The 23,306-nt window shown below is 45.4% G+C and overlaps 1 protein-coding gene across 5 annotated transcripts in view; it reads left to right on the top strand.

Annotated features, from left to right (window-relative positions):
• The window catches only part of LOC130275615 (uncharacterized), a 106,129-nt gene continuing 82,823 nt past the window's right edge, over nucleotides 1-23,306 (top strand). For 2 of the 5 annotated variants that reach the window (XM_056523816.1, XM_056523833.1), the window contains exons 1-3: nucleotides 1-445; nucleotides 11,960-14,189; nucleotides 14,565-14,679. In XM_056523816.1, coding sequence (XP_056379791.1) covers nucleotides 11,960-14,189; nucleotides 14,565-14,679 — 2,345 coding nt within the window. In that variant the 5' untranslated portion in view covers nucleotides 1-445. The remainder of the gene's footprint in view (nucleotides 446-11,959; nucleotides 14,190-14,564; nucleotides 14,680-23,306) is intronic. The other 3 variants (XM_056523825.1, XM_056523837.1, XM_056523810.1) reach the window with 2 other exon arrangements.

Here is a 23,306-nt window from a genome sequence, read left to right as displayed (position 1 = left end):
TAAGATTCCATAGCCACAGCTCATGTCTGTCTGATAAGCCCATGAATACACCCAGTGGAAATTGGAAAACAATTCTTAAACAATTGCACCATCTAGTGGACAAATTGTGCAAAACAACAAAACCAACAGCAGCCATGAAATACTTTTATGCAGCTGCAGGGGGGAGGGGACGTCTCAGCACATACTTCTAGAAGTGCATGTCCTGCTTAATGTACCAGTCCCGCCATGACAACCACCTAATGTAGGTAGGATACACCTGAGCACGTGATCAGTCCCCGAGCTCCTCCCTTACTTGCTGCGCACTCCACTCTCCTCTGGGCGGCGACGTCCGCAGTGACTGGAGAATGGGAGGGAATGTTTGGCGTCCTCGTTGCTATGGTCACTGAACTCCTCGGTCTCTGCAGTCCGCACGGCTCTTCTCCCTGGACTCTGACATTACATCCAGGTAAGGAGCTGCTCTGGTTAGAATATAGAGAAGTCTATGGAAGTCCCCGGCTGGTGACTACTTGCTGTACATGAGCATAGCATGACAACCCTTCTACAAGTCAGATGCCACACTGCCCATTACAGTGCCACCCATGGTGTTCAGGGTACTTGGGAGCAGGGCTGGTGCAAGGATTTTTGCCAACTAAGGCAAAAGCTAATTTTGCCGCCCCCTTGACTCATCCCATAGCATCTGCCATTAGGCACACCCCACCTTACTACTGGGGTGACACACTGTAACAAACCTCCTCATGTAATCTCCTTACTACTGGGGTGACACACTGTAACAAACCTCTTCTTGTAATCTCCTTACTACTGGGGTGACACACTGTAACAAACCTCCTCATGTAATCTCCTTACTACTGGGGTGACACACTGTAACAAACCCCCTCCTCATGTAATCTCCTTACTACTGGGGTGACACACTTTAACAAACCTCCTCATGTAATCTCCTTACTACTGGGGTAACAGACTGTAACAAACCCCCTCCTCATGTAATCTCCTTACTACTGGGGTGACATACTGTAACAAACCTCCTCCTCATGTAATCTCCTTACTACTGGGGTGACACATTGTAACAACCCTCCTCTTCATGTAATCTCCTTACTACTGGGGTGACACACTGCAACAAACCTCCTCCTCATGTAATCTCCTTACTACTGTTGTGACACACTGCAACAAACCTCCTTCTCATGTAATGTCCTTACTACTGGGGTGACACACTGCAACAAACCTCCTCCTCATGTAATCTCCTTACTACTGGGGTGACACACTGCAACAAACCTCCTCCTCATGTAATCTCCTTACTACTGGGGTGACACACTGCAACAAACCTCCTCCTTGTTACGCCGAGCGCTCCGGGTCCCCGTTCCTCCCCGGAGCGCTCGCCTCATCTTCGTTGTTGCAGCGCCCCGGTCAGATCCACTGACCGGGTGCGCTGCGGTCCCGCCTTCAGCCGGGATGCGATTCGCGATGCGGATAGCGCCCGCTCGCGATGCGCACCCCGGTCCCCCGTACCTGACTCGCTCTCCCTCGGTCCTGTCCCGGCGCGCGCGGCCCCGCTCCCTAGGGCGCGCGCGCGCCGGGTCTCTGCGATTTAAAGGGCCAGTGCACCAATGATGGTGCCTGGCCCAATCTTCCCAATTAGCTTAATTGGTTCCCACCTGTTTTCCTGGCTATATCTAGTCTCCTCCCTTGCACTCCCTCGCCGGATCTTGTTGCACTTGTGCCTAGTGAAAGCGTTCCCTTGTCTGTTCCTAGTCCGTGTTCCTGACCTCCTGCCGTTGCCCCTGACTACGATCCTTGCCGCCTGCCCCCGACCTTCTGCTACGTCCGACCTTGCTTCTGCCTACTCCCTTGTACCGCGCCTATCTTCAGCATCTTCAGCAGCCAGAGAGGTGAGCCGTTGCTAGTGGATACGACCTGGTCACTACCGCCGCAGCAAGACCATCCCGCTTTGCGGCGGGCTCTGGTGAAAACCTGTAGTGGCTTAGAACCGGTCCACTAGCGCGGTCCTCGCCATCCCTCTCTGGCACAGAGGATCCACCACCTGCCAGCCGGCATCGTGACAGTAGATCCGGCCATGGATCCCGCTGAAGTTCCTCTGCCAGTTGTCGCTGACCTCACCACGGTGGCCGCCCAGCAAGCCCGACAGATCGCCCTTCTAACCCGTCAGCTGTCGGAAATGTCCACCATTTCGCACCAACTTCAGTCGCAACTTCTCCAGCAATCTTCTCCTCCGCCAGCTCCTGCACCTCCTCCGCAGCGAGTGGCCACTCCTAGCCTCCGCCTGTCCTTGCCGGACAAATTTAATGGGGACTCTAAGTATTGCCGTGGCTTTCTTTCGCAATGTTCCCAGCACTTGGAGATGATGTCGGACCAGTTTCCTACTGAAAGGTCTAAGGTGGCTTTCGTGTTCTGCCTTCTGTCTGGAAAAGCCCTGTCATGGGCCGCACCGCTCTGGGACCGCAATGACCCCGTCACTGCCTCTGTACACTCCTTCTTCTCGGAAATTCGAAGTGTCTTTGAGGAACCTGCCCGAGCTTCTTCAGCCGAGATTGCCCTGCTGAACCTGGCCCAGGGTGTTTCTTCCGTTGGCGAGTACGCCATTCAGTTCCGTGCTCTTGCTTACGAGTTGTCCTGGAATAGTGAGATTCTCTGCGCGACCTTTAAAAAAGGCCTATCCAGCAACATTAAAGATGTTCTGGCCGCACGAGAGACTCCTGCTGACCTACATGAACTCATTCATCTAGCCACTCGCATTGACATGCGTTCTTCCGGATGGCGTCTGGAGCTCCGCCTGGATATGGACTTTGTTCGCACGAAGCGTTTTTTCTCTCCGGCTCCTCTCTCCTCTGGTCCTCTGCAATCTGTTCCTGTGCTTCCCGCCGCGGAGGCTATGCAAGTTGACCGGTCTTGCTTGACACCTCAAGAGAGGACACGACGCCGCATGGAGAATCTTTGCCTGTACTATGCCGGTACCGAACACTTCCTGAAGGATTGTCCTATCCGTCCTCCCCGCCTGGAAAGACGTACGCTGACTCCGCACGAAGGTGACACAGTTCTTGATGTCAACTCTGCTTCTCCACGCCTTACTGTGCCTGTGCGGATATCTGCCTCTACCTTCTCCTTCTCTACTATGCTCTTCTTGGATTCCGGATCTGCAGGAAAATTTTTTTTGGCCTCTCTCATCAACAGGTTCTACGTTCCTGTGACCAGTCTCGCCAGACCCCTCTACATCTATTGTTTTTACAATAAAAGATTGGACTGTCTCGTACGTTTCCACACAGAACCCCTCCTAATTTGCATCGGACCTCATCACGGAAAAATTGAGTTTTTTTCCCTCAGGTTCTTTGGCCCCAAGAAGAGGGGGAGACCCAAGGGGGGGGGTACTGTTACGCCGAGCGCTCCGGGTCCCCGTTCCTCCCCGGAGCGCTCGCCTCATCTTCGTTGTTGCAGCGCCCCGGTCAGATCCACTGACCGGGTGCGCTGCGGTCCCGCCTTCAGCCGGGATGCGATTCGCGATGCGGATAGCGCCCGCTCGCGATGCGCACCCCGGTCCCCCGTACCTGACTCGCTCTCCCTCGGTCCTGTCCCGGCGCGCGCGGCCCCGCTCCCTAGGGCGCGCGCGCGCCGGGTCTCTGCGATTTAAAGGGCCAGTGCACCAATGATGGTGCCTGGCCCAATCTTCCCAATTAGCTTAATTGGTTCCCACCTGTTTTCCTGGCTATATCTAGTCTCCTCCCTTGCACTCCCTCGCCGGATCTTGTTGCACTTGTGCCTAGTGAAAGCGTTCCCTTGTCTGTTCCTAGTCCGTGTTCCTGACCTCCTGCCGTTGCCCCTGACTACGATCCTTGCCGCCTGCCCCCGACCTTCTGCTACGTCCGACCTTGCTTCTGCCTACTCCCTTGTACCGCGCCTATCTTCAGCATCTTCAGCAGCCAGAGAGGTGAGCCGTTGCTAGTGGATACGACCTGGTCACTACCGCCGCAGCAAGACCATCCCGCTTTGCGGCGGGCTCTGGTGAAAACCTGTAGTGGCTTAGAACCGGTCCACTAGCGCGGTCCTCGCCATCCCTCTCTGGCACAGAGGATCCACCACCTGCCAGCCGGCATCGTGACACTCCTCATGTAATCTCCTTACTACTGGGGTGACACACTGCAACAAACCTCCTCCTCATGTAATCTCCTTACTACTGGGGTGACACACTGTAACAAACCCCCTCCTCATGTAATCCCCTTACTACTGGAGTGACACACTGTAACAAACCTCTTCCTCATGTAATCTCCTTACTACTGGGGTGACACTGTAACAAACCTCCTCCTCATGTAATCTCCTTACTACTGGGGTGACACACTGTAACAAACCCCCTCCTCATGTAATCTCCTTACTACTGGGGTGACACACTGTAACAAACCCCCTCCTCATGTAATCCCCTTACTACTGGAGTGACACACTGTAACAAACCCCCTCCTCATGTAATCACCTTACTACTGGGGTGACACTGTAACAAACCTCCTCCTCATGTAATCTCCTTACTACTGGGGTGACACACTGTAACAAACCCCCTCCTCATGTAATCTCCTTACTACTGGGGTTACACACTGCAACAAACCTCCTCCTCATGTAATCTCCTTACTACTGGGGTGACACACTGCAACAAACCTCCTCCTCATGTAATCTCCTTACTACTGGGGTGACACACTGTAACAAACCCCCTCCTCATGTAATCCCCTTACTACTGGAGTGACACACTGTAACAAACCTCTTCCTCATGTAATCTCCTTACTACTGGGGTGACACTGTAACAAACCTCCTCCTCATGTAATCTCCTTACTACTGGGGTGACACACTGTAACAAACCCCCTCCTCATGTAATCTCCTTACTACTGGGGTGACACACTGTAACAAACCCCCTCCTCATGTAATCCCCTTACTACTGGAGTGACACACTGTAACAAACCCCCTCCTCATGTAATCACCTTACTACTGGGGTGACACTGTAACAAACCTCCTCCTCATGTAATCTCCTTACTACTGGGGTGACACACTGTAACAAACCCCCTCCTCATGTAATCTCCTTACTACTGGGGTTACACACTGCAACAAACCTCCTCCTCATGTAATCTCCTTACTACTGGGGTGACACACTGTAACAAACCCCTCCGCATGTGATCTCCTTGGTGGGTAAGCTCTGTCACGGACCCCGAAGAGGAGTGTGAAGTGCATATAGTGGCGGGGGGGGGGGGGGGGGGGGGGGGGGCTCTAGGTGGCTGCCTATTTTGCTTATAGGCAGAGCCGGCCCTGCTTGGGAGCTATACCGTTAGCCAGTGTTTCCCAACCAGGGTGCCTGCAGCTGTTGCAAAACTACAACTCCCAGCATGCTCGGGCAGCCTGGTTGGGAAACACTGCCTTATTCTATTCAGTTCTGAAATCATACAGACTTCATGGATGCCAGTATGGGTCCTGCAGCTCTTCAACTGTTCAGAAACTACAACTCCCACCATGCCGTCCATGATTTTGGTTGTTGGAGCCTAATGGGAGTTGTTGTTTTGTAAAAGCTGGAGAGCCGCAGGTTACGTAACACTGATGTAGGCTTTGGATCTATGGTTGTGGATGAGGCATCGTAGTGGTGAAAGAAGAGATTTACTCATAGAAAGGGTTAAGGCTCGGTCTGTCCAGGTCTCTATACACGGGATAATATAACAGCAGATACCGTTTCCATTGGATCATGTTTCCTTTTATTACTGGATATGAACCCAGTTATTATGTTGGGTCAACTTTGATGTAGCGGTAACTATAGCCCAAATAGTAGGAAACCTGATCCCTTTTCCGATAGCCCCCTATTATAGTTTATTCTAGCTGTGTTCAGCCAATCCAGCACTTTGTAAAGAGAAGCTCCATGTAGTAGGGGCACCAGGACCACTATACACTGAACTGTGGGGTCCTAGCAGGGAAACATTTCTCCAGAGTCTATACTTTACCACCCTTCTCCTTTTACATACAGACACAAGAGGAAGGTGTAGACTAGCAAGGCCAGATTATGCAGCAAATCCCTTGCTTTCACCAGAGTCCTCATCGAAGCTCCCTCTGCTGGTCAACAGTGGGAAATGTGTTATTTTTAAATTTTTCATATTTTCTGACAAGTAAAAAATATTTTCAAAAATATAAAAAAATGTGAAAAATGTATTTAACCTCTAAAAAAAAAAAAAAAAAAAACATTTGGTGACACATTCCCTTTAACCCCTTAAGGACCAAGCACATTTTGACCTTAAAGGGGGTACCGTATATACTCGAGTATAAGCCGACCCGAGTATAAGCCGAGACCCCTAATTTCAACCCAAAATCCCAGGAAAAAAAGTTATTGACTCGAGTATAAGCCTAGGGTGGGAAATACATCATCCCCCCTGTCATCATCCAGACCCCTGTCATCATCCAGACCCGTCATTAACATCCTCATCATCATCACCGCCTGTCATCATCCAGACCCTCATCATCACCTGTCATCATCCCCTTGTCATCATCCCACACATCCCCTCTTCATCATCCCCTTGTCATCATCCCACACATTCCCCCTTCATCATCCCCTTGTCATCATCCCACACATCCCCCCTTCATCATCCCCTTGTCATCATCCCCACCCCCCTTCATCATCCTCTTGTCATCATCCCACACCCCCCTTTCATCATCCCCCCCCCCCCTTCATCATCCTCTTGTCATCATCCCACACCCCCCCTTCATCATCCCACACCCCCCTTCATCATCCCACACCCCCCCTTCATCATCCCACACCCCCCCTTCATCATCCTCTTATCATCCGCCCTCAGTGGTCTTCAACCTGCGGACCTCCAGAGGTTTCAAAACTACAACTCCCAGCAAGCCCGGGCAGCCATCGGCTGTCCGGGCTTGCTGGGAGTTGTAGTTTTGAAACCTCCGGAGGTCCGCAGGTTGAAGACCACTGCGGCCTTCGACATCATCCAGCCCCCTCTCACCCCCTTTAGTTCTGTACAGTACTCACCTCCGCTCGGCGCTGGTCCGGTCCTGCAGGGCTGTCCGGAGAGGAGGTGGTCCGGTGGGATAGTGGTTCCGGGCTGCTATCTTCACCGGGGGCGCCTCTTCTCAACGCTTCCGGCCCGGAATAGAGGCGTTGCCTTGACAATGACGCAGAAGTACGTTGGCAATGAACGCACCTCTGCGTCGTTGTCAAGGCAACGTGACTATTCTGAGGCCGGGCCCGAAGCGCTTAGAAGAGGCCTCCCCGGTGAAGATAGCAGCCCGGAACCACTATCCCACCGGACGACCTCCTCTCCGGACAGCCCTGCAGGACCGGACCAGCGCCGAGCGGAGGTGAGTACTGTACAGAACTAAAGGGGGGTGAGAGGGGGCTGGATGATGTCGAAGGCCGCAGTGGTCTTCAACCTGCGGACCTCCGGGGGTTTCAAAACTACAACTCCCAGCAAGCCCGGACAGCCGATGGCTGCCCGGGCTTGCTGGGAGTTGTAGTTTTGAAACCTCTGGAGGTCCGCAGGTTGAAGACCACAGCGGGTGGAGAGTTCACTCGAGTATAAGCCGAGGGGGGTGTTTTCAGCACGAAAAATCGTGCTGAAAAACTCGGCTTATACTCGAGTATATACGGTATTCCAGGAAAAAACTTTTTCACATAATAGTGAAAATGTATACATTGTTCCTTGCTAGACTCCATAGAGAAGACAAGGACGGTAGGATCCAGCTCAAATGCAAATAAAATTCAATTTATTTAGGACACGGACAGGAACAAAAAGGCAGTTACGCGTTTCAAGCGTCAAACGCTCTTAGTCATACAACACATAAAGGATGACAATGGTATATATAGGTGGGGTAATCCCAGCTGAATGCAGGAACTGCAATCAGGTGGTATTTTAACCCCTTACAAACTTCTTCAAATTGCAGAAGATGTGTAAATAGACAATACATTAGTCAGGTTAAACACCAATAAGACATAGTAGATTAAAACAGAAAGAAAGAATGAATGGAGGCACATAGTGTCACTTTAAATGCCAAAAAACATGTGGAGAAAAATTAATTCAGTTATCCATATACAGATCAATATAAATACAACAATAATGATATTTACAATGTACATGAGTTGGCATAGGGAAACGTATATCACTGGGAAAGAACCCACGGGATCGAACAAAGAACCTGTTCAGGGTAGTAATAAAACCCAATATATGAACATGGATTCAAAAAATATGTAAATAAAAAAAAAGGATTTAAAGGACAACTGCAGCGGAATTACACTTATCCCCTAGCCACAGGATAGGGGATAAGTGTTTGATCGCGGGGGGTCTGACCGCTGGGACCCCCCCCCCCCCGATCTCCCTAACGGGGCGCCGGCATTGGTGCCCGTGGTGACGTAGCGTCGACCTAGAGGTCGACAGTGACACCCCGTCTCCTCCCCGTCCCCATACAGTTCTATGGGGGATGCGGGGAAGCACGAATGCTGCCTCCCCGCCTCTCCCATAGAGATGTATGGAGTAGGCGTGCCGGCTGCAACGTCATGCTGCGGCCGGCACGCCCCCCTGCACGGGAAAGCCGCGGCCCCGTACAGGAGATCGCCGGGGGCCCCAGCGTTCGGACCCCACGCGATCAAACACTTATCCCCTATCTTGAGGATAGGGGATAAGTGTTTGTAACGCTGCAGATGTCCTTTAATAATGTAATATAACATCCTGGCGTTTATTCAATCCAGTAGGTACACGAGTTGAAAGCTTCAGAATCCAGAATATTTCCCTGTTCAGCAATTTCTGTCTATGGTCTCCCCCTCTCTTTGATGGATTAACCCTTTCTATGGCAGTAAATTGAAGAGAAGAGAAACTGCCTTGGTGCGTCTCAGCGCAGTGTTTAGATACTGCTGAAACGTTTTTTGAACAGAAATGTGGAATGTCAGAGAGGTGCTTGCGAAGTCTAACCTTTAATGGATTCGTTGTGCAGCCGACTTATTGTAGGCGGCAGGTCATGCATGAAACCAGATATACCACATATGTGGTATTACAATTAACTTGCTAGACTCCATACTCCTAAGGCTGTCTTTAAAGGGGTTATCCAGGAAAAACTTTTATATATATATATATATATATATATATATATATATATATATATATACTGGCTCCAGAAAGTTAAACAGATTTGTAAATTACTTCTATTAAAAAATATTAATTCTTTCAATAATTATCAGCTGCTTAAGTTGAGTTGTTGTTTTCTGTCTGGCAACAGGGCTCTCTGCTGACATCTCTGCTTGTCTCGGGAACTGCACAGAGTAGAAGAGGTTTGCTATGGTGATTTGCTTCTACTCTGGATAGTTCTCGAGATAAGTGTCATCAGAGAGCACTTAGATAGAAAAGAACAACTCAATTTTAGCAGCTCAAAAGTACTGAAAGGATTAAGATTTTTTAATAGAAGTAATTTACAAATCTAAACAACAAAGCAAGGAAATTGGGAGAGCACTCAAGGGGCTATATCACCTAACGCTGTGTGCAGTAAGGTCCTCGGTGACCTCCAATCAAAGTCTCCTGCGGGGTGCACATACACAGATGTGAAGCATCAATATATAACAACCAAAGAACACGTAGGTGCACTCACCGCAAAGCAGAGACTATCGGGTCTTGAAGTCCGGTGACGCGGTGCCGGATCACAGCATGGGCACTGGTGAAGTGTGGCGCTTGGAGCTCCGAGCGCCACACTTCACCAGCGCCCATGCCGTGACCCGGCACCCTGTCACCGGACTTCAAGACCCGATAGTCTCTGCTTTGCGGTGAGTGCACCTACGTGTTCTTTGGTTATTTTAATTTACAAATCTGTTTAACGTTCTGGAGCCAGTTGATATATATTTTTGCATTTTCATTTTTTCCTCCTTGCCCTTTAAAAATTGTAACTCTTTTATATTTTCATCCACAGACTAGCTTGAGGGCTGTTTTTTTTACGCAACCAGTTGTCCTTTGTAATGACATGACTCATTTTACCATAAAATGTATGGCACAACCAAAAAAATACTATTTGTGTGGGGAAATTAAAATGAAAATCACAATTTAGCAAATTGTGGAAGGTTTTGTTTTCACACGGTACACTTTACGGTAAAATGACATGTGTTCTTTATTCTGTGGGTCAATACGATTAAAATTATACCCATGATTACATGCTTTCCTATTATTGTTGTTCTTAAAAAAAATAGCAAACTTTTTAACCAAATTAGTATCCTTCTATTTTTTCATTTTTCCGTATAAGCAGCAGTATGAGGGCTCATTTTTTGCGCCGTGATCTGTACTTTTGAATGATACCACATTTGTGTATATAAAACTTTTATACATTTTTTTTTAATAAAATGTGACAAAAAAGCAGCAATTTTGGACTTTTTTTTTTTACGTTCACGCCGTTCACCATATGGGATCATTAAAGGAGTACTCTAGTCCAGAGTATTCCTGCTCTGTCCTGCCCGGGCTGCAAAAAAAATGAAAATGAACCATCTCTCACCTTCCTGGGTTCCAGCGGAGCGTCACTACAGCTGAACGGTCCTCCGGTCCATCCTCTTCATACTTCCGGGTGTAACGAAGCGTCACATGGCGCTCAGCCTATCGCTGGCCGAGGCAGAACATCGCGGCTGCTGGCAATAGGCTGAGCGCCATGTGACGCTTCGTTACACCCGGAAGTATGAAGAAGATGAACCGGAGGACCGATCAGCTGTAGCGGCGCTCTGCAGGAACCCAGGAAGGTGAGAGAAGAGTTCATTTTCATTTTTTTTGCAGCCCGGGCAGGACAGAGCAGGAATACTCTGCACCAGAGTAATCCTTTAACATTATATTTTAATAGTTCGGACATTTACGCACGCCACAATACCAAATATGTTTATTAATTATAATTTTTTACACTTTTTGGGGGTAAAATGAGAAAAAGGGACATTTTAAATTTTTATTGAGGGAGGGGATTTTTCAAATTTTTTTACTTGTTTTTAAACTTTTTTTTTTTACACTTTTATCATTTGATTGCTAATACTGTTCAGTGCTATGCATAGGGCATAGCACTGATCAGTGTTATCGGCTATCTTCTGCTCTGGTCTGCTCAATCTCAGACCAGAACAGAAGAAGCCGGGAAAGTGGCGGAGGCAGGTGAGCGAACCTCTGTACACCATGAAAGCAGATCAGCATAAAATGTAGCCGCGCTGCCGCAGATGCCGTGATCTGTATTGATCACGGCATCTGAGGGGTTAATGGCAGACATCCGCGTAATCGCGGATGTCGGTCATTACCGGCAGGTTCCTGGCTGCTATCAGCAGCTGGGACCTGCCGCACATGACCCGATCATCACTCCGATGCTCACGGTCATGTGCAGGACGTAAATGTACGTCCTGGTGCGCTAAGTACCATCGCACCAGGACGTACATTTACATCCGTGGTGGTTAAGCGGTTAAGGAAGGAACGTTCTAGGCTATAGATGCTGAGTGCTCAGTATGAAGAGATGGTACAAGAGCAGGTGAATCAGATGCACTAAGATCAAGCTGTATGTAGTTAGCAATGTTTATTAAATGGTTTATTCCTGTTTTATGTTAAAAAAAAATTTAAGTTTATTCGAACCAAAAATATATGAATTTGACATATTTGCCTTATTTGCAGGCAGGGCCACACTGGGACTTACAATCATCCCATACATTATAAAGCACACAGGCCCACATACTGCCACTGCTGCAAAATATGTTTGCATGCTGATTTGATATGAGAACTCTGTACAGCATTCTAATATACCAAATGGAGTACTACTTAAATTTTTCTACTTAAATCTACCTCTTTCTATCTTTATGATATACGGATTATCTCTGATATACCTAATATATTTGTTTTACAAATGCAAAAATAGATTTCAGAAATGTAAAAATGAATTTTATGTATACACCAAATGACTTTTTATATGGTCCATATGTCACTTACCTGCCTACATTTTCTTACAGATGGAGCTGTCACCTCACAAATCAATTCAGTCACCCCCAATGCCTAATAATAATGCCATAGATACTCCACGTACTAGTAATCTAAAATTTCTGCGAGCTAAAAGGCTAAGCTATTTTTCTAAGACAAAAGAAACACAAAATGTACGGCAAACCACAAGGACTGATTCACCACGTAGATGCCTTTCAGCACCAACTTCAAATCGGACTGCTGAAGACTGTGATGAGCCCACAAAAATGAATTCTGAAAAAAAATATATTCTTCAAAATGGAGAAAGAGCTTTACAAGCTAAAGACGATGAAAAACCTTCAGCATCAAATTCTCCTCAAGATAGGCAAGCAAACCTAGGAAAAGAAGACTTTATAGATATTCCTTCTCATCATCCTCAGAACTTACCAACAACAGAACTGGGAGCAAAGAAACCGACACCAGAGAAAAAATCCTGGGGAACTAACAGATCAATTCCTAATAGTTTACAACCCAAAAGATCAAAGACTCCAGTCCTCTCTATACATCATAACCAGCCACCGGTGACAAAGGAAATTACTGAAAGTATACAGCATCATCCACAGGACCCAGTTTTACAGTCATGTCACAAAGAAGATGAGGGTAAAGCATCTTCCATGAACCATAACTTGCCGCCCACACTAAAACAAGTCAATGATGAAAGATATTTACCTCCCAGTCAAATAAAACCAGAATCAGAGGAAGTAGATGTACTTTCTACTCACCGGAGTCTTTTGAGGAGTAGCTTTGTTACTGATCTGGACCAAGATCTTTTAGAAGATTCGACTGTACCAGAAACAGAAAAACTTCATCATGTTATGACTTGGGCTAAAAAATTCCTTCACAACTGCCGTGGAGGAGAGTCGAATGTAGATTCTTCTTTTGAATCCATTGGAGGTTCTAGAGTCACCGATAAATATGTAAAATTAAATAGTGTTGGATTTGATGAATATGCTCTGAAAAAATACCCTTGTCAGGGAGAGGAATCCAAAGACTCTGCTGCAGGCCAGTCCCAATTGCTCAAAAGTCCCACAAGTTTCTATAAACCAGAACTAAAACATAAATCAGCAAAACTAGATTCTTTCTTGGCTGAACCTGTGTCTAGTTTCCTTCACAGTGACCATGATAGAAATGATGACAATTTTTTGGAACCATCGGGCATTGTATACTCACAACCAGTGAAAAACAGATATGGAAAGGATAAGGGCTATGCCGATTCGGGAGACATTTTTTTCCCCAGCACAAAACAAGATTGCATTGATAGTAATGATATCTTAGAATATGGGTCCGAGCCCTACCAACAGCGTTATAGCAGGTTTATAGCTAAAAAAACTAAACCAGATATGGCCATGAAGGACAATTATATAAATCGAGAAGAGGACTCAAGTTCACCAGATTCCGGTCTTAATACAGAAAGACTTAACTCTCTGCTTGAAGACCTTGAATTGATAGAGAAAGGTTTAGAAAAAAATGGAGGTAAAGATGGTGCAAGAACAGACAGAACATTTTTAGTACAAAAGAGTGCAGCATCTGCTGACACCGCTTGTACTTCTGTGTCGGGGAAATATTCAGATAGAAGGCCACCAGCATTACAGAGGGTTGACTCTAACAGTAGTTTATCTGAGGGTTACATGAGAAAAATATATCAGGAGTGCCCTACATGCAGTTTCTCCAGTAGCTCCAGCAGTAACTGGTGTGTACAGTGTGGTTCAGCTTTAAGGGGTGCAAATGACCAACCTACCAAAAATACCAGAAATTTTGAATTACTGAACCCACAGATAATAGATGACAATGCTGTAGAGGAGTTTTTTAGTGCGAGCAACCAAAGAAAGAGGTTTGATGCTAACCATATGTCAAAGCAGAATGCAAAAGAATTAGGAAGAACAGTGTGCTGGGAGGACAACTCAGATGTAGTCTCCGATAGTGAAGGGAGTGTGCTGGATAAGTATTTCTTTTATGTGAAACAGCTGGATATACTACGAAGTCAAGAAAAAGATAATCAGACCAAACATACAATACAATACAAGTATACAAGTGATACTTCAAGTGGTGATGAGTCTTCTGAGGATTGCGCCATGCCTCACTTAAGTGGTCAAGCCAAACCTTGGGGAGAAGCTAAGACACTAGGACCCGACACGTATCATTTTGGTGACCAACCTATGAAAGAGAAAAATGTTAAAGAATCAAGTGAGGACATTATTGAAACTGAAGGGTCCTCCTTTCTAGGTAAAGCATTTGTTGTTGAATATGATACCATTTAACATATCTGTACAACCTTACTATGAATTGTTTGGTATGTCTAATCTTGTTGTAGTGCCCATCCTGTGATTGTACATATGATTTGTTTGACACATAGTCCTAGGTGTTGTCTATGTATACAGTTTGTACAGTATATTTTATATTTAATAAAGTGAAGTAATCATTTGGAATCTCTTGAATTATTGTTCCACGGAGTTAATAACTATGTGTTTTCCTATTGATAATAGTAGACTCTATGCTATGTTACCCTTGAGATATCATCATTTAACACAACAAATGTTATTTTATACAACATACTTATTATTCTTTAAATTGATTCATACTTATTATTACATATTTTAGATAGAAAGCTGCAGAAAGCAACAAATATTTCCTCAAAAGTGACTGTTCCTAAGAGGTATTGGGAGAAGTCCAGTATTGCTTGGTCCTCATACACACACGGAGAGCTGAAGCCAAGGTTTGCTTACCCTGTCATTTTCTAGCTCGTTCATAGGTTTTTGGCTATGTTGACACATTGTAAAATGAAATCAGCAAAAAACAAAACAGTAAAGTAGGTATAAAAAACAGCATTTGTTTATATGCCATTTTTTAAAGCAATGTGTGCACTGCTGGATGCTTTTCCATAGACTTTGATAGAACTCATTATAAAAAAACAAAAATATATATATGTAACTATTTTACTGTTGTTTTTTTGTTTTTGTTTTCATTTTACAATGTGTGAACAAAGCCTCAAAGTGTAATTTTGGGATAATATGGAACCTTCATTACTAGACTTCACTAATATCTGCAGAATAACAAACAACTAAAATATTAGATCATTACCCTTACCTCTTTCCCATGCCCTCATTCTAATATTCTTGTCCAGTAACTCAAAGAACATAGGGGGTTGGGGTCTCGGCATTCATTAATGGTTTTGTGCTAGTTTCCTGAAGTAAAAATCTGCACATTTTGATGCACAGAATATTTGTCTTTTTGCTATTTTGTCCTTCTCTCTTGATGTTATTAAAGTGGCAAGGAAGTTTTTGTGGTTTGGTAGGAGGCCCGAGGCTTATTAAGAATTGTGCGCTTTTTCATAGATTTTGCACTTTTTTTCTCCATCGTTGTTAGGTTTTAGCCCCAACAAATTAAAATATTTTCCTGTAAATTTTTTTAAATCATCCACACACAAACATAATCTAAAAAGCACAGATACATCTGAATCGGTCATAGAAACCATACCTTCAGCCGATCACCAGGCTAGACAATATTTACTAGGAGAGGGGTAGACAACCTTTTGGTAGTGCTGTGCCCAGTTTTTTTTCTAAGATGCTTGGTGTGCTGGCAATATGGGTGTGGCTTGTTGTGGATGTGGCTTTCTGTGGGTGTGGCTTTTTGTGGGTGTGGCTTGTCACAGGGTGTTTTTTTTCAGAATTGTCCCAATACATTGTTTTTGCTTAAGAACCTTACAGTGAGAACAACCATTTTAATTCAGACCTGTATAATACAAACCCCAGAATCAGTCCACACCACAATACAGACCCCCGAAACACCACCCGCCATAATACAGACCCCAGATTCAGTCCCCCCATATATAGACCCCAGAATCACCATCCACCACAATACAGACCCCAGAATCAGTCCCCACCATAATACAGACCTCAGAATCATCACTCACCATAATACAGACCCCAGAATCAGACCCCACCATAATACAGACCCATAATCAGACCCCACCATAATACAGACCCCAGAATCAGACCCCACCATATACAGACCCCAGAATCAGACCCCACCATATACAGACCCCAGAATCAGACCCCACCATATACAGACCCCAGAATCAGATCCCAACATAAAACAGACCCCAGAATCACCAACCACCATAATACAGACCCCAGAATAAGACCCCACCATAATACAGACCCCACCATAATACAGACCCCAGAATCAAACCCCACCATAATACAGACCCCAGAATCAGACCCCACCTTAATACAGACCCCAAAATTAGATCCCAACATAATACAGACCCCAGAATCAGACCCCACCATAATACAGACCCCCCCCTTCTACATAATACAGACCCCAGTCGTTTTGCGCAATAATATGCATACTGTTACATTAACTGACTCCCAATTCACGTCTTTTATGGTCGGTGTCATCCTCTTTCATTCTGTTCTCCATCTGGCTCAGATCACCATGACAACTTCTTCCAGCCAAAAGCCATCACTGCAGCATCTGCAGGACAAACATCTTAGTTTCTGCATTTTTCCAGTGCCCTCCCCAGAAGTGCAGAATTCAGTGGAGTTTATTCCATTCCAAACAGTGTTACAGAGCAGGCTGCATTTCAGCGACCTGTCTTCACCTTTGTCAAGCATGAGAAGCGACAAATCGTAGCCTGCACTGTAACACTGTTTGGAATGGAATAAACTCCACTGAATTGCTCTTTATACTTTGGTGTGCTGCGATTTTCCTTGGATATAAGTAGCCAGCTAGGTTGGTAGGCAGCCAATTAGGTAGGTAGGTAGCTATGTAGATATGGAGGTTCATAGGTAGGTAGCAAGGTAGCTAAGTAGGTATCCAGGTAGGTAAGGGGGTAGCTATGTATGTAGTTAGGTAGCTGGGTATCTAGCTAGGTAATTAGGTTTCTATGTAGGTAAGTAGCTATGTAGGTTGGTAGCCAGGAGGCTAAGTAGGTGGTAAGGTAGCCAGGAAAGTAATAAGGTTGGAAGCCAGGTAGGGAAGTAGCCAGGCATGTAACTAGGTAGGGTGCCAGGTAGGGAAGTAGCCAAGCAGGTAATTGGGTAGGTAGCCAGGTAAGGAAGTAACCAGTGCTCCTCCACATTATCACCCCCCCTCTCCTGCACCCCCCCCCACATTTCCTCCACATCATCACCCCCCCTCACCTCCTCCACGTCATTACCACCCCCTCACCTCCTCCACATCATCACCCCCTCACCTCCTCCACATCATCACCCCCCCTCACCTCCACATCATCACCACCCCCTCTCCTCCTCCACATCATTACCGCCCTCACCTCCTCCACATCATCACCACCCCCTCACCTCCTCCACATTATCACCCTCCACCCTCACCTCCTCCACATCATCACCCCCCCTCACCTCCTCCACATCATCACCCCCCCTCTCACCTCTTCCACATCATCACCCCCCTCACCTCCTCCACATCATCACCCCCCCTCTCACCTCTTCCACATCATCACCCCCCTCACCTCTTCCGCATCATCACCCCCCTCTCACCTCTTCCACATCATCACCCCCTCTCACCTCTTCCACATCATCACCCCCCCCCCCTCACCTGTGCAACCCCCCTCTCACCTCCTCCACATCATGACCTCCTCTCACCTGCACAACCTTTTATCACCTCCCTCTCCAGCAGATGCCAGGATGATTAAAAAAATAAATACATTTCTAAACTTTTACTCACCTATACGCAGGCAGGGATATCCTCAGCAGCACAAGCTAGCTGCGTTCTTCTCCTGCTATAGTGCGGGGGCAGAGTTCACAGGTCTCCTCTCAGTGAAGCCGCAGGTCCTGCAGCTCACACTGAGAGGAAGCTTTAACTGTGTGCGTGTGCACACAGCTTAAATGGGTACTCCCTCAGAAAACTTTTTTTTTTAAATCAACTGGTGCCAGAAAGTTAAACAGATTTGTAAATCACTTCTATTAAAAAATCTTAATCCTTCCAGTACTTTTTAGGGGCTGTATACTAAAGAGAAAACAAAAAAAAAATGCATTTCCTGTGATGTCCTGACCACAGTGCTCTCTGCTGACCTCTGCTGTCCATTTTAGGAACTGTCCAGAGAAGAAGAAAATCCCCCATAGCAAACATATGCTGCTCTGGACAGTTCCTAAAAATGACAGCAGAGGTCAGCAGAGAGCACTGTGGTCAGGACGTCACAGGAAATGCATTTCTTTTTGGATTTCTCTTTAGTATACAGCCCCTAAAGTCCTGGAAGGATTAAGATTTTTTAATAGAAGTGATTTACAAATCTGTTTAACTTTCTGGCACCAGTTGATTTAAAAAAAATAATAATTTCCACGGGAGTACCCCTTTAAAGTGGTGCTTGCTCGCCTGGGGATCCATTTGTAGAGTGAGCGCCTCTCTGCCCGGAGCCCTGCGTGCCATGAGACTAACCAGAAGGTATACAAAGAACAGATTATTTGGGAGTGAGTGATCTGTTATACTTGAAGAATTAGACTTGTGAATTATACTTTTATATGATATTTTCAGCTGTGTACTGTATTCTCCTTTAATTTGCTCATATTGTGTACATGGCATAGGTTTTCCTCAATAACAATCAGGTGTATTTTCCCTCATACCTGTTCTATAAATAAGATGGATTATGCTTCCATGCTAGAGATGAGCACACTCTGCAGTGGATATTATAATGATAAAAAATACTTTAATATTTTATTGAACTCTTGACATTGCTGTAAGGTTAGCAGAACAATGTTTGATTCAGCAGTACAATGTTCCCTGCGGCCTACACGCTTAGCCAGTTTTCGGCATCCAATCCACCCAGGGAGGACTTTGTAATTCCAGCTTATTTAGAAAAGAATACTCCCAGGCAGCCTACAGATCTAGATTATTAGTTTTATTACGACCGTAATGCACATATTTTACAGGAGCTTGTGTTCAAAAGGGAGTAAGCTATATATATATATATATATATATATATATATAATGCTATATATACCCCATGTATTCTGTAAAATCATGGTAGTGATATAGTGCATAATAACATTCACCTTGAGGGCCAATGCATACAACAGAACTTGTATGGCTGCACAAACAGGGCTTATGAGCCAGTCTTTATGAGCCTTTTGGTGGTTGGTGTTCTGTTGTTTGGTATCTTGAGGTATGGTATCGTCATTAAGAAGTAATGTTGCTTAATCAGAATACCCATGTAGTATGGCATGACACTTTTTATAATCTGTATTAAAGGGGTACTGCAGTGAAAAATAACATCCCCTATTCTAGTAACCTATCCCTTATTAATTATTATGGGAGCACCGGAGATGCTCGAGTACAGCACTCGGGTCTCTTTGGCACCCCCATAGAGAATGAATAGAGCACGTGCCAACACCAGCATGTGCCAGGGCCCGTTCAGGATATGGGGGTCCCAGCAGTCGGACCATACAACCCCCCCATCCTCAGTCTGACACTTATCCCCTATCCTGTGGATAGGGGATAAGATACTTTTCGCTGCAGTACCCTTTTAAATCTGACACACATGTATAGTTCCCCAGAAGTCTGACGCAGCAAGGGAAGCAGGGAGCACTACTAGGGTAGGACAGAAAGCAGACAAAACCTATATAAAGTGCAGAGTAGGTGCAAGGTATTAGGGGGAGTAGAGGGTATGTAGCAGTGTATTGGGGTGCAGCACAAACAAACAGCAAAGTCCTATGCAAGTATAAAAAGAAGAGGTATAGCGGCAGTCACCCATTTAAAACTTCAAGAGCCCAGAGACAGAGAAAGATATTCATTCAGCTGAAGCTGGCTGAGCAACACTTTGATGGACTGGAAGAAGCCATCAGCCACAGCAATCGGTGGGTGTCATATTTATGATCTGTTCAAAATGCACTTAATAGTTATAGTGTACAATTCATAAGAATTTTTGTTTAGGGTGGGGTCACACCTAGCGTATATGCAGCATATTTCACGCCGCTCAAAATCTGCGGCACAGCTGGAAATACGATGCCTATTCTGCTACGAGCAGACACACAGAGCTACCCACAGTAAAGTTTGGAGGCGGACTGAGCGTGCCGATGTGACTATGACCTACCTCCAAACCTCACTGCACTCACAGGGCTTCCGCTGAGTAGGAAAATAGGCAGCGTGTTTCCCACTGTGCAGCGGATTTTGCAGAACTTAAAATATGCTATGTGTGCCCCTACCCTTAAATAGTTTTTCGGGGTGGCAAACAATGATATTCTATTCTTATAATAGGTCATCAATGTTTAAACAGGACCTGTCAGCAGAAAACAGGGGTGTTAATAAGACCATAGTAGAAAGGGCTAGTTGTTATGATTTTGTGGATTTGATTTTTATCTTCATTCTTTCGTTCTTTCCAACACTGAGGTATAAGCTTTTTACCTAATATGAAAAAGAGGCTCAAATTCTCAGGGGGCGTTTCCTAGCTTGAGTCCAAGGTTAGTCAGTCAATCTCAATCTTATTTACTGCTTCTGTGCCCTCTGTCATGCCAAGGCATTTTAGGTGTGTGTAAGCAGGCACAGAGGTAGTTAAAAAGAGGAGATGGGTTGGCTATACCTGGGTCCTTGCCTTGCTGGGGAACGGCCCCTGGGCACTGAGCCTTATTTACATATTAACACAAAGGCTTATATCTCAGCACTGAAAAGAGTAAGACTATTGGCATAAAAAAGGTATGCTTATTCCAGGGAATAATGGATAACAACTCTACACTGAGACAACTGGCCAGTAATGCCACCATACTGTAAAGTCATCAGCAAAACATATCATTTGGGAAGTAAGGCACATAAGGGCGCTATACTGGCTTTAGGAATAATAACAGTGTGCAAATAAAGTGACACATTAAATCTACACTATAGACAATGCCTACAATAAATTAATAATTTAGTTGTCATTTGGTGCCTGTAATTTAAATCAGTTGCACCAATGATTACTTTTTAAAATATTTTGAATATAAGATATAATAAAATAGTATTTTTAAGGAGTGGGTTGTGTTGAAAAGGTTTTATTTTTGTACCCAAAGGGGCTTAGTACAATTCTGAAAAGCCTAATGTATCCCTTATGTATCCTCTCCCTTGCTTACCGTATTTTTCGCCCTATAGGACACACCGGCATATAAGACGCACCCAATTTTAAAGGTGCAAAATCTAGAAAAAAAAGATTCTGCACCCAACAGTGATCTTCAACCTGCGGACCTCCAGATGTCGCAAAACTACAACTCCCAACATGCCCGGACAGCCAACGGCTGTCCGGGCATGCTGGGAGTTGTAGTTTTGCAACATATGGAGGTCCGCAGGTTGAAGACCACTGGATAGGAGGTAGTACTCACGTGTCCCCGCCACTCTGGACTCGTCACCGCTGCCCTGGATGTCGCTCCATCGCTGTCGCCACGTCCCCGAGGTGTCCCCGATGCTCCGGACGTCTTCTTCCCCGGGATCCACGCTCTCCGTCGCCGTCATCACGTCGCTCCACACGCCGCTCCTATTGGATGACGGGACGGCGTGCGCGACGACGTGATGACGTCGAAGGAGAGCTCCGGCCATGCAAGGGATCCCGGCATGGAGCAGACGTCGAGGAGGCAGGTAAGGTCCCTCCCGGTGTCCTGTAAGCTGTTCGGGACGCTGCGGTCCCGAACAGCCCGACTGAGCAGCCGGGTTACTGTCACTTTCGCTTCAGATGCGGCGGTCAGCTTTGATCGCCGTGTCTGAAGGGTTAATACAGGGCATCACCGCAATTGGTGATGTCCTGTATTAGCCGCGGGGACCGACCCGATAGGTGTGTATTTGCCGTATAAGACGCACCAACTTTCCCCCCCCCCCAGTTTTGGGGAAGAAAAAGTGCGTCTTATACAGCGAAAAATACGGTACATGTTTTTTCTCCTCAGCCCTCACTATGTAATGTGAGCTGCTTGGACACACTGCATCTCCTATGCCTGGGGACTATGCCTATGCTATGGCGACTTAATATAAAGTTGTTACGCCCCAGGGGAGACTTATATGTCACGCCAGTAAAAAGGTTGAAAGTGATAGTCCCTGATGTGTCACATGGCTTGAGTGGTGCAACCCTATGTCCCTCTGTCTACAATGTCCTTTTCAATGGAAGCCCAGGAAAAGGCCTTCAGTAGCCAGGGATTTGGAAAACAACTATAAACTTTATCTTGAGGCAGGCCAGTACAATGCAAATACTTGGAAATGGTGTTTAGATCTTGAACTGTTCTATAGAATACCATGTTAAACTCAGGAAAAGCAGTATTAGGTCATTTGTCACTGTCCTTCTATGATTGTGCGTAATACACGGACTTGTAGCTTTGGGAGATCTTTTACTTGAGTGCTATTCTTGTATTTGTAGTTCTACTTGACTTTCTTGTAAATGTCTACTCCCGTACTGTACCTGGACTCTAGAGTGTTCCTTAAAGGGGTACTCCACTGGAAAACATTTTTTTTTTAAATTAACTGGTGCCAGAAAGTTAAAACAGAATTGTAAATGACTTCTATTAAAAATCTTAATCCTTCCAGTACTTATCAGCTGCTGTTATGATCCACAGGAAATTCTTTTCTTTTTGATTTTCCTTTGTGTCTGACCACAGTGCTCTCTACTGACACTTCTGTCCATTTTAGGAACTGTCCAGAGCAGGAGAAGTTTTCTATGGGGATTTGCTCCTACTCTGGACAGTTCCTAAAATAGACAGAGGTGTCAGTAGAGAGCACTGTGGTCAGACAGAAAGGAAATTCAAAAAGAAAATAACTTCCTGTGGATCATAACAGCAGCTGATAAGAACTGGAAGGATTAAGATTTTTTTTATAGAAGTAATTTACAAATCTGTTTAAAGGGGTTATCCAGGAAAAAACTTTTTTTTATATATCAACTGGCTCCAGAAAGTTAAACAGATTTGTAAATTACTTCTATTAAAAAATCTTAATCCTTTCAGTACTTATGAGCTGCTGAAGTTGAGCTGTTTTTTTCTGTCTAAGTGCTCTCTGATGACACGTGTCTCGGGAACCGCCCAGTTTAAAAGCAAATCCCCATAGCAAACCTCTTCTACTCTGCTCTCTGCTGACATCTATGCTTGTCTCGGGAACTGCACACTGTTGCCAGACAGAAAACAACAACTCAACTTCAGCAGTTGATAATTATTGAAAGGATTAAGATTTTTTAATAGAAGTAATTTACAAATCTGTTTAACTTTCTGGAGCCAGTTGATATATAAAAAAAAGTTTTTTCATGAAATACCCCTTTAACTTTCTGACACCAGTTGATTTAAAAAAAATATGTTTTCCAGTGGAGAACCCCTTTAAGGATGTGGACTGACTTACGATGGGATCTCGGGCCTCATTTAACTAAGCAAGCTGACAAGGAACCTCACAAAGTAT

Source organism: Hyla sarda, chromosome 1, assembly GCF_029499605.1.
Source record: "Hyla sarda isolate aHylSar1 chromosome 1, aHylSar1.hap1, whole genome shotgun sequence".
In the NCBI taxonomy this organism is placed as follows: Eukaryota; Metazoa; Chordata; class Amphibia; order Anura; family Hylidae; genus Hyla; species Hyla sarda.
The sequence above is the reverse complement of the archived record's forward strand: the minus strand, read 5'-3'. Positions and strand labels throughout refer to the sequence as shown.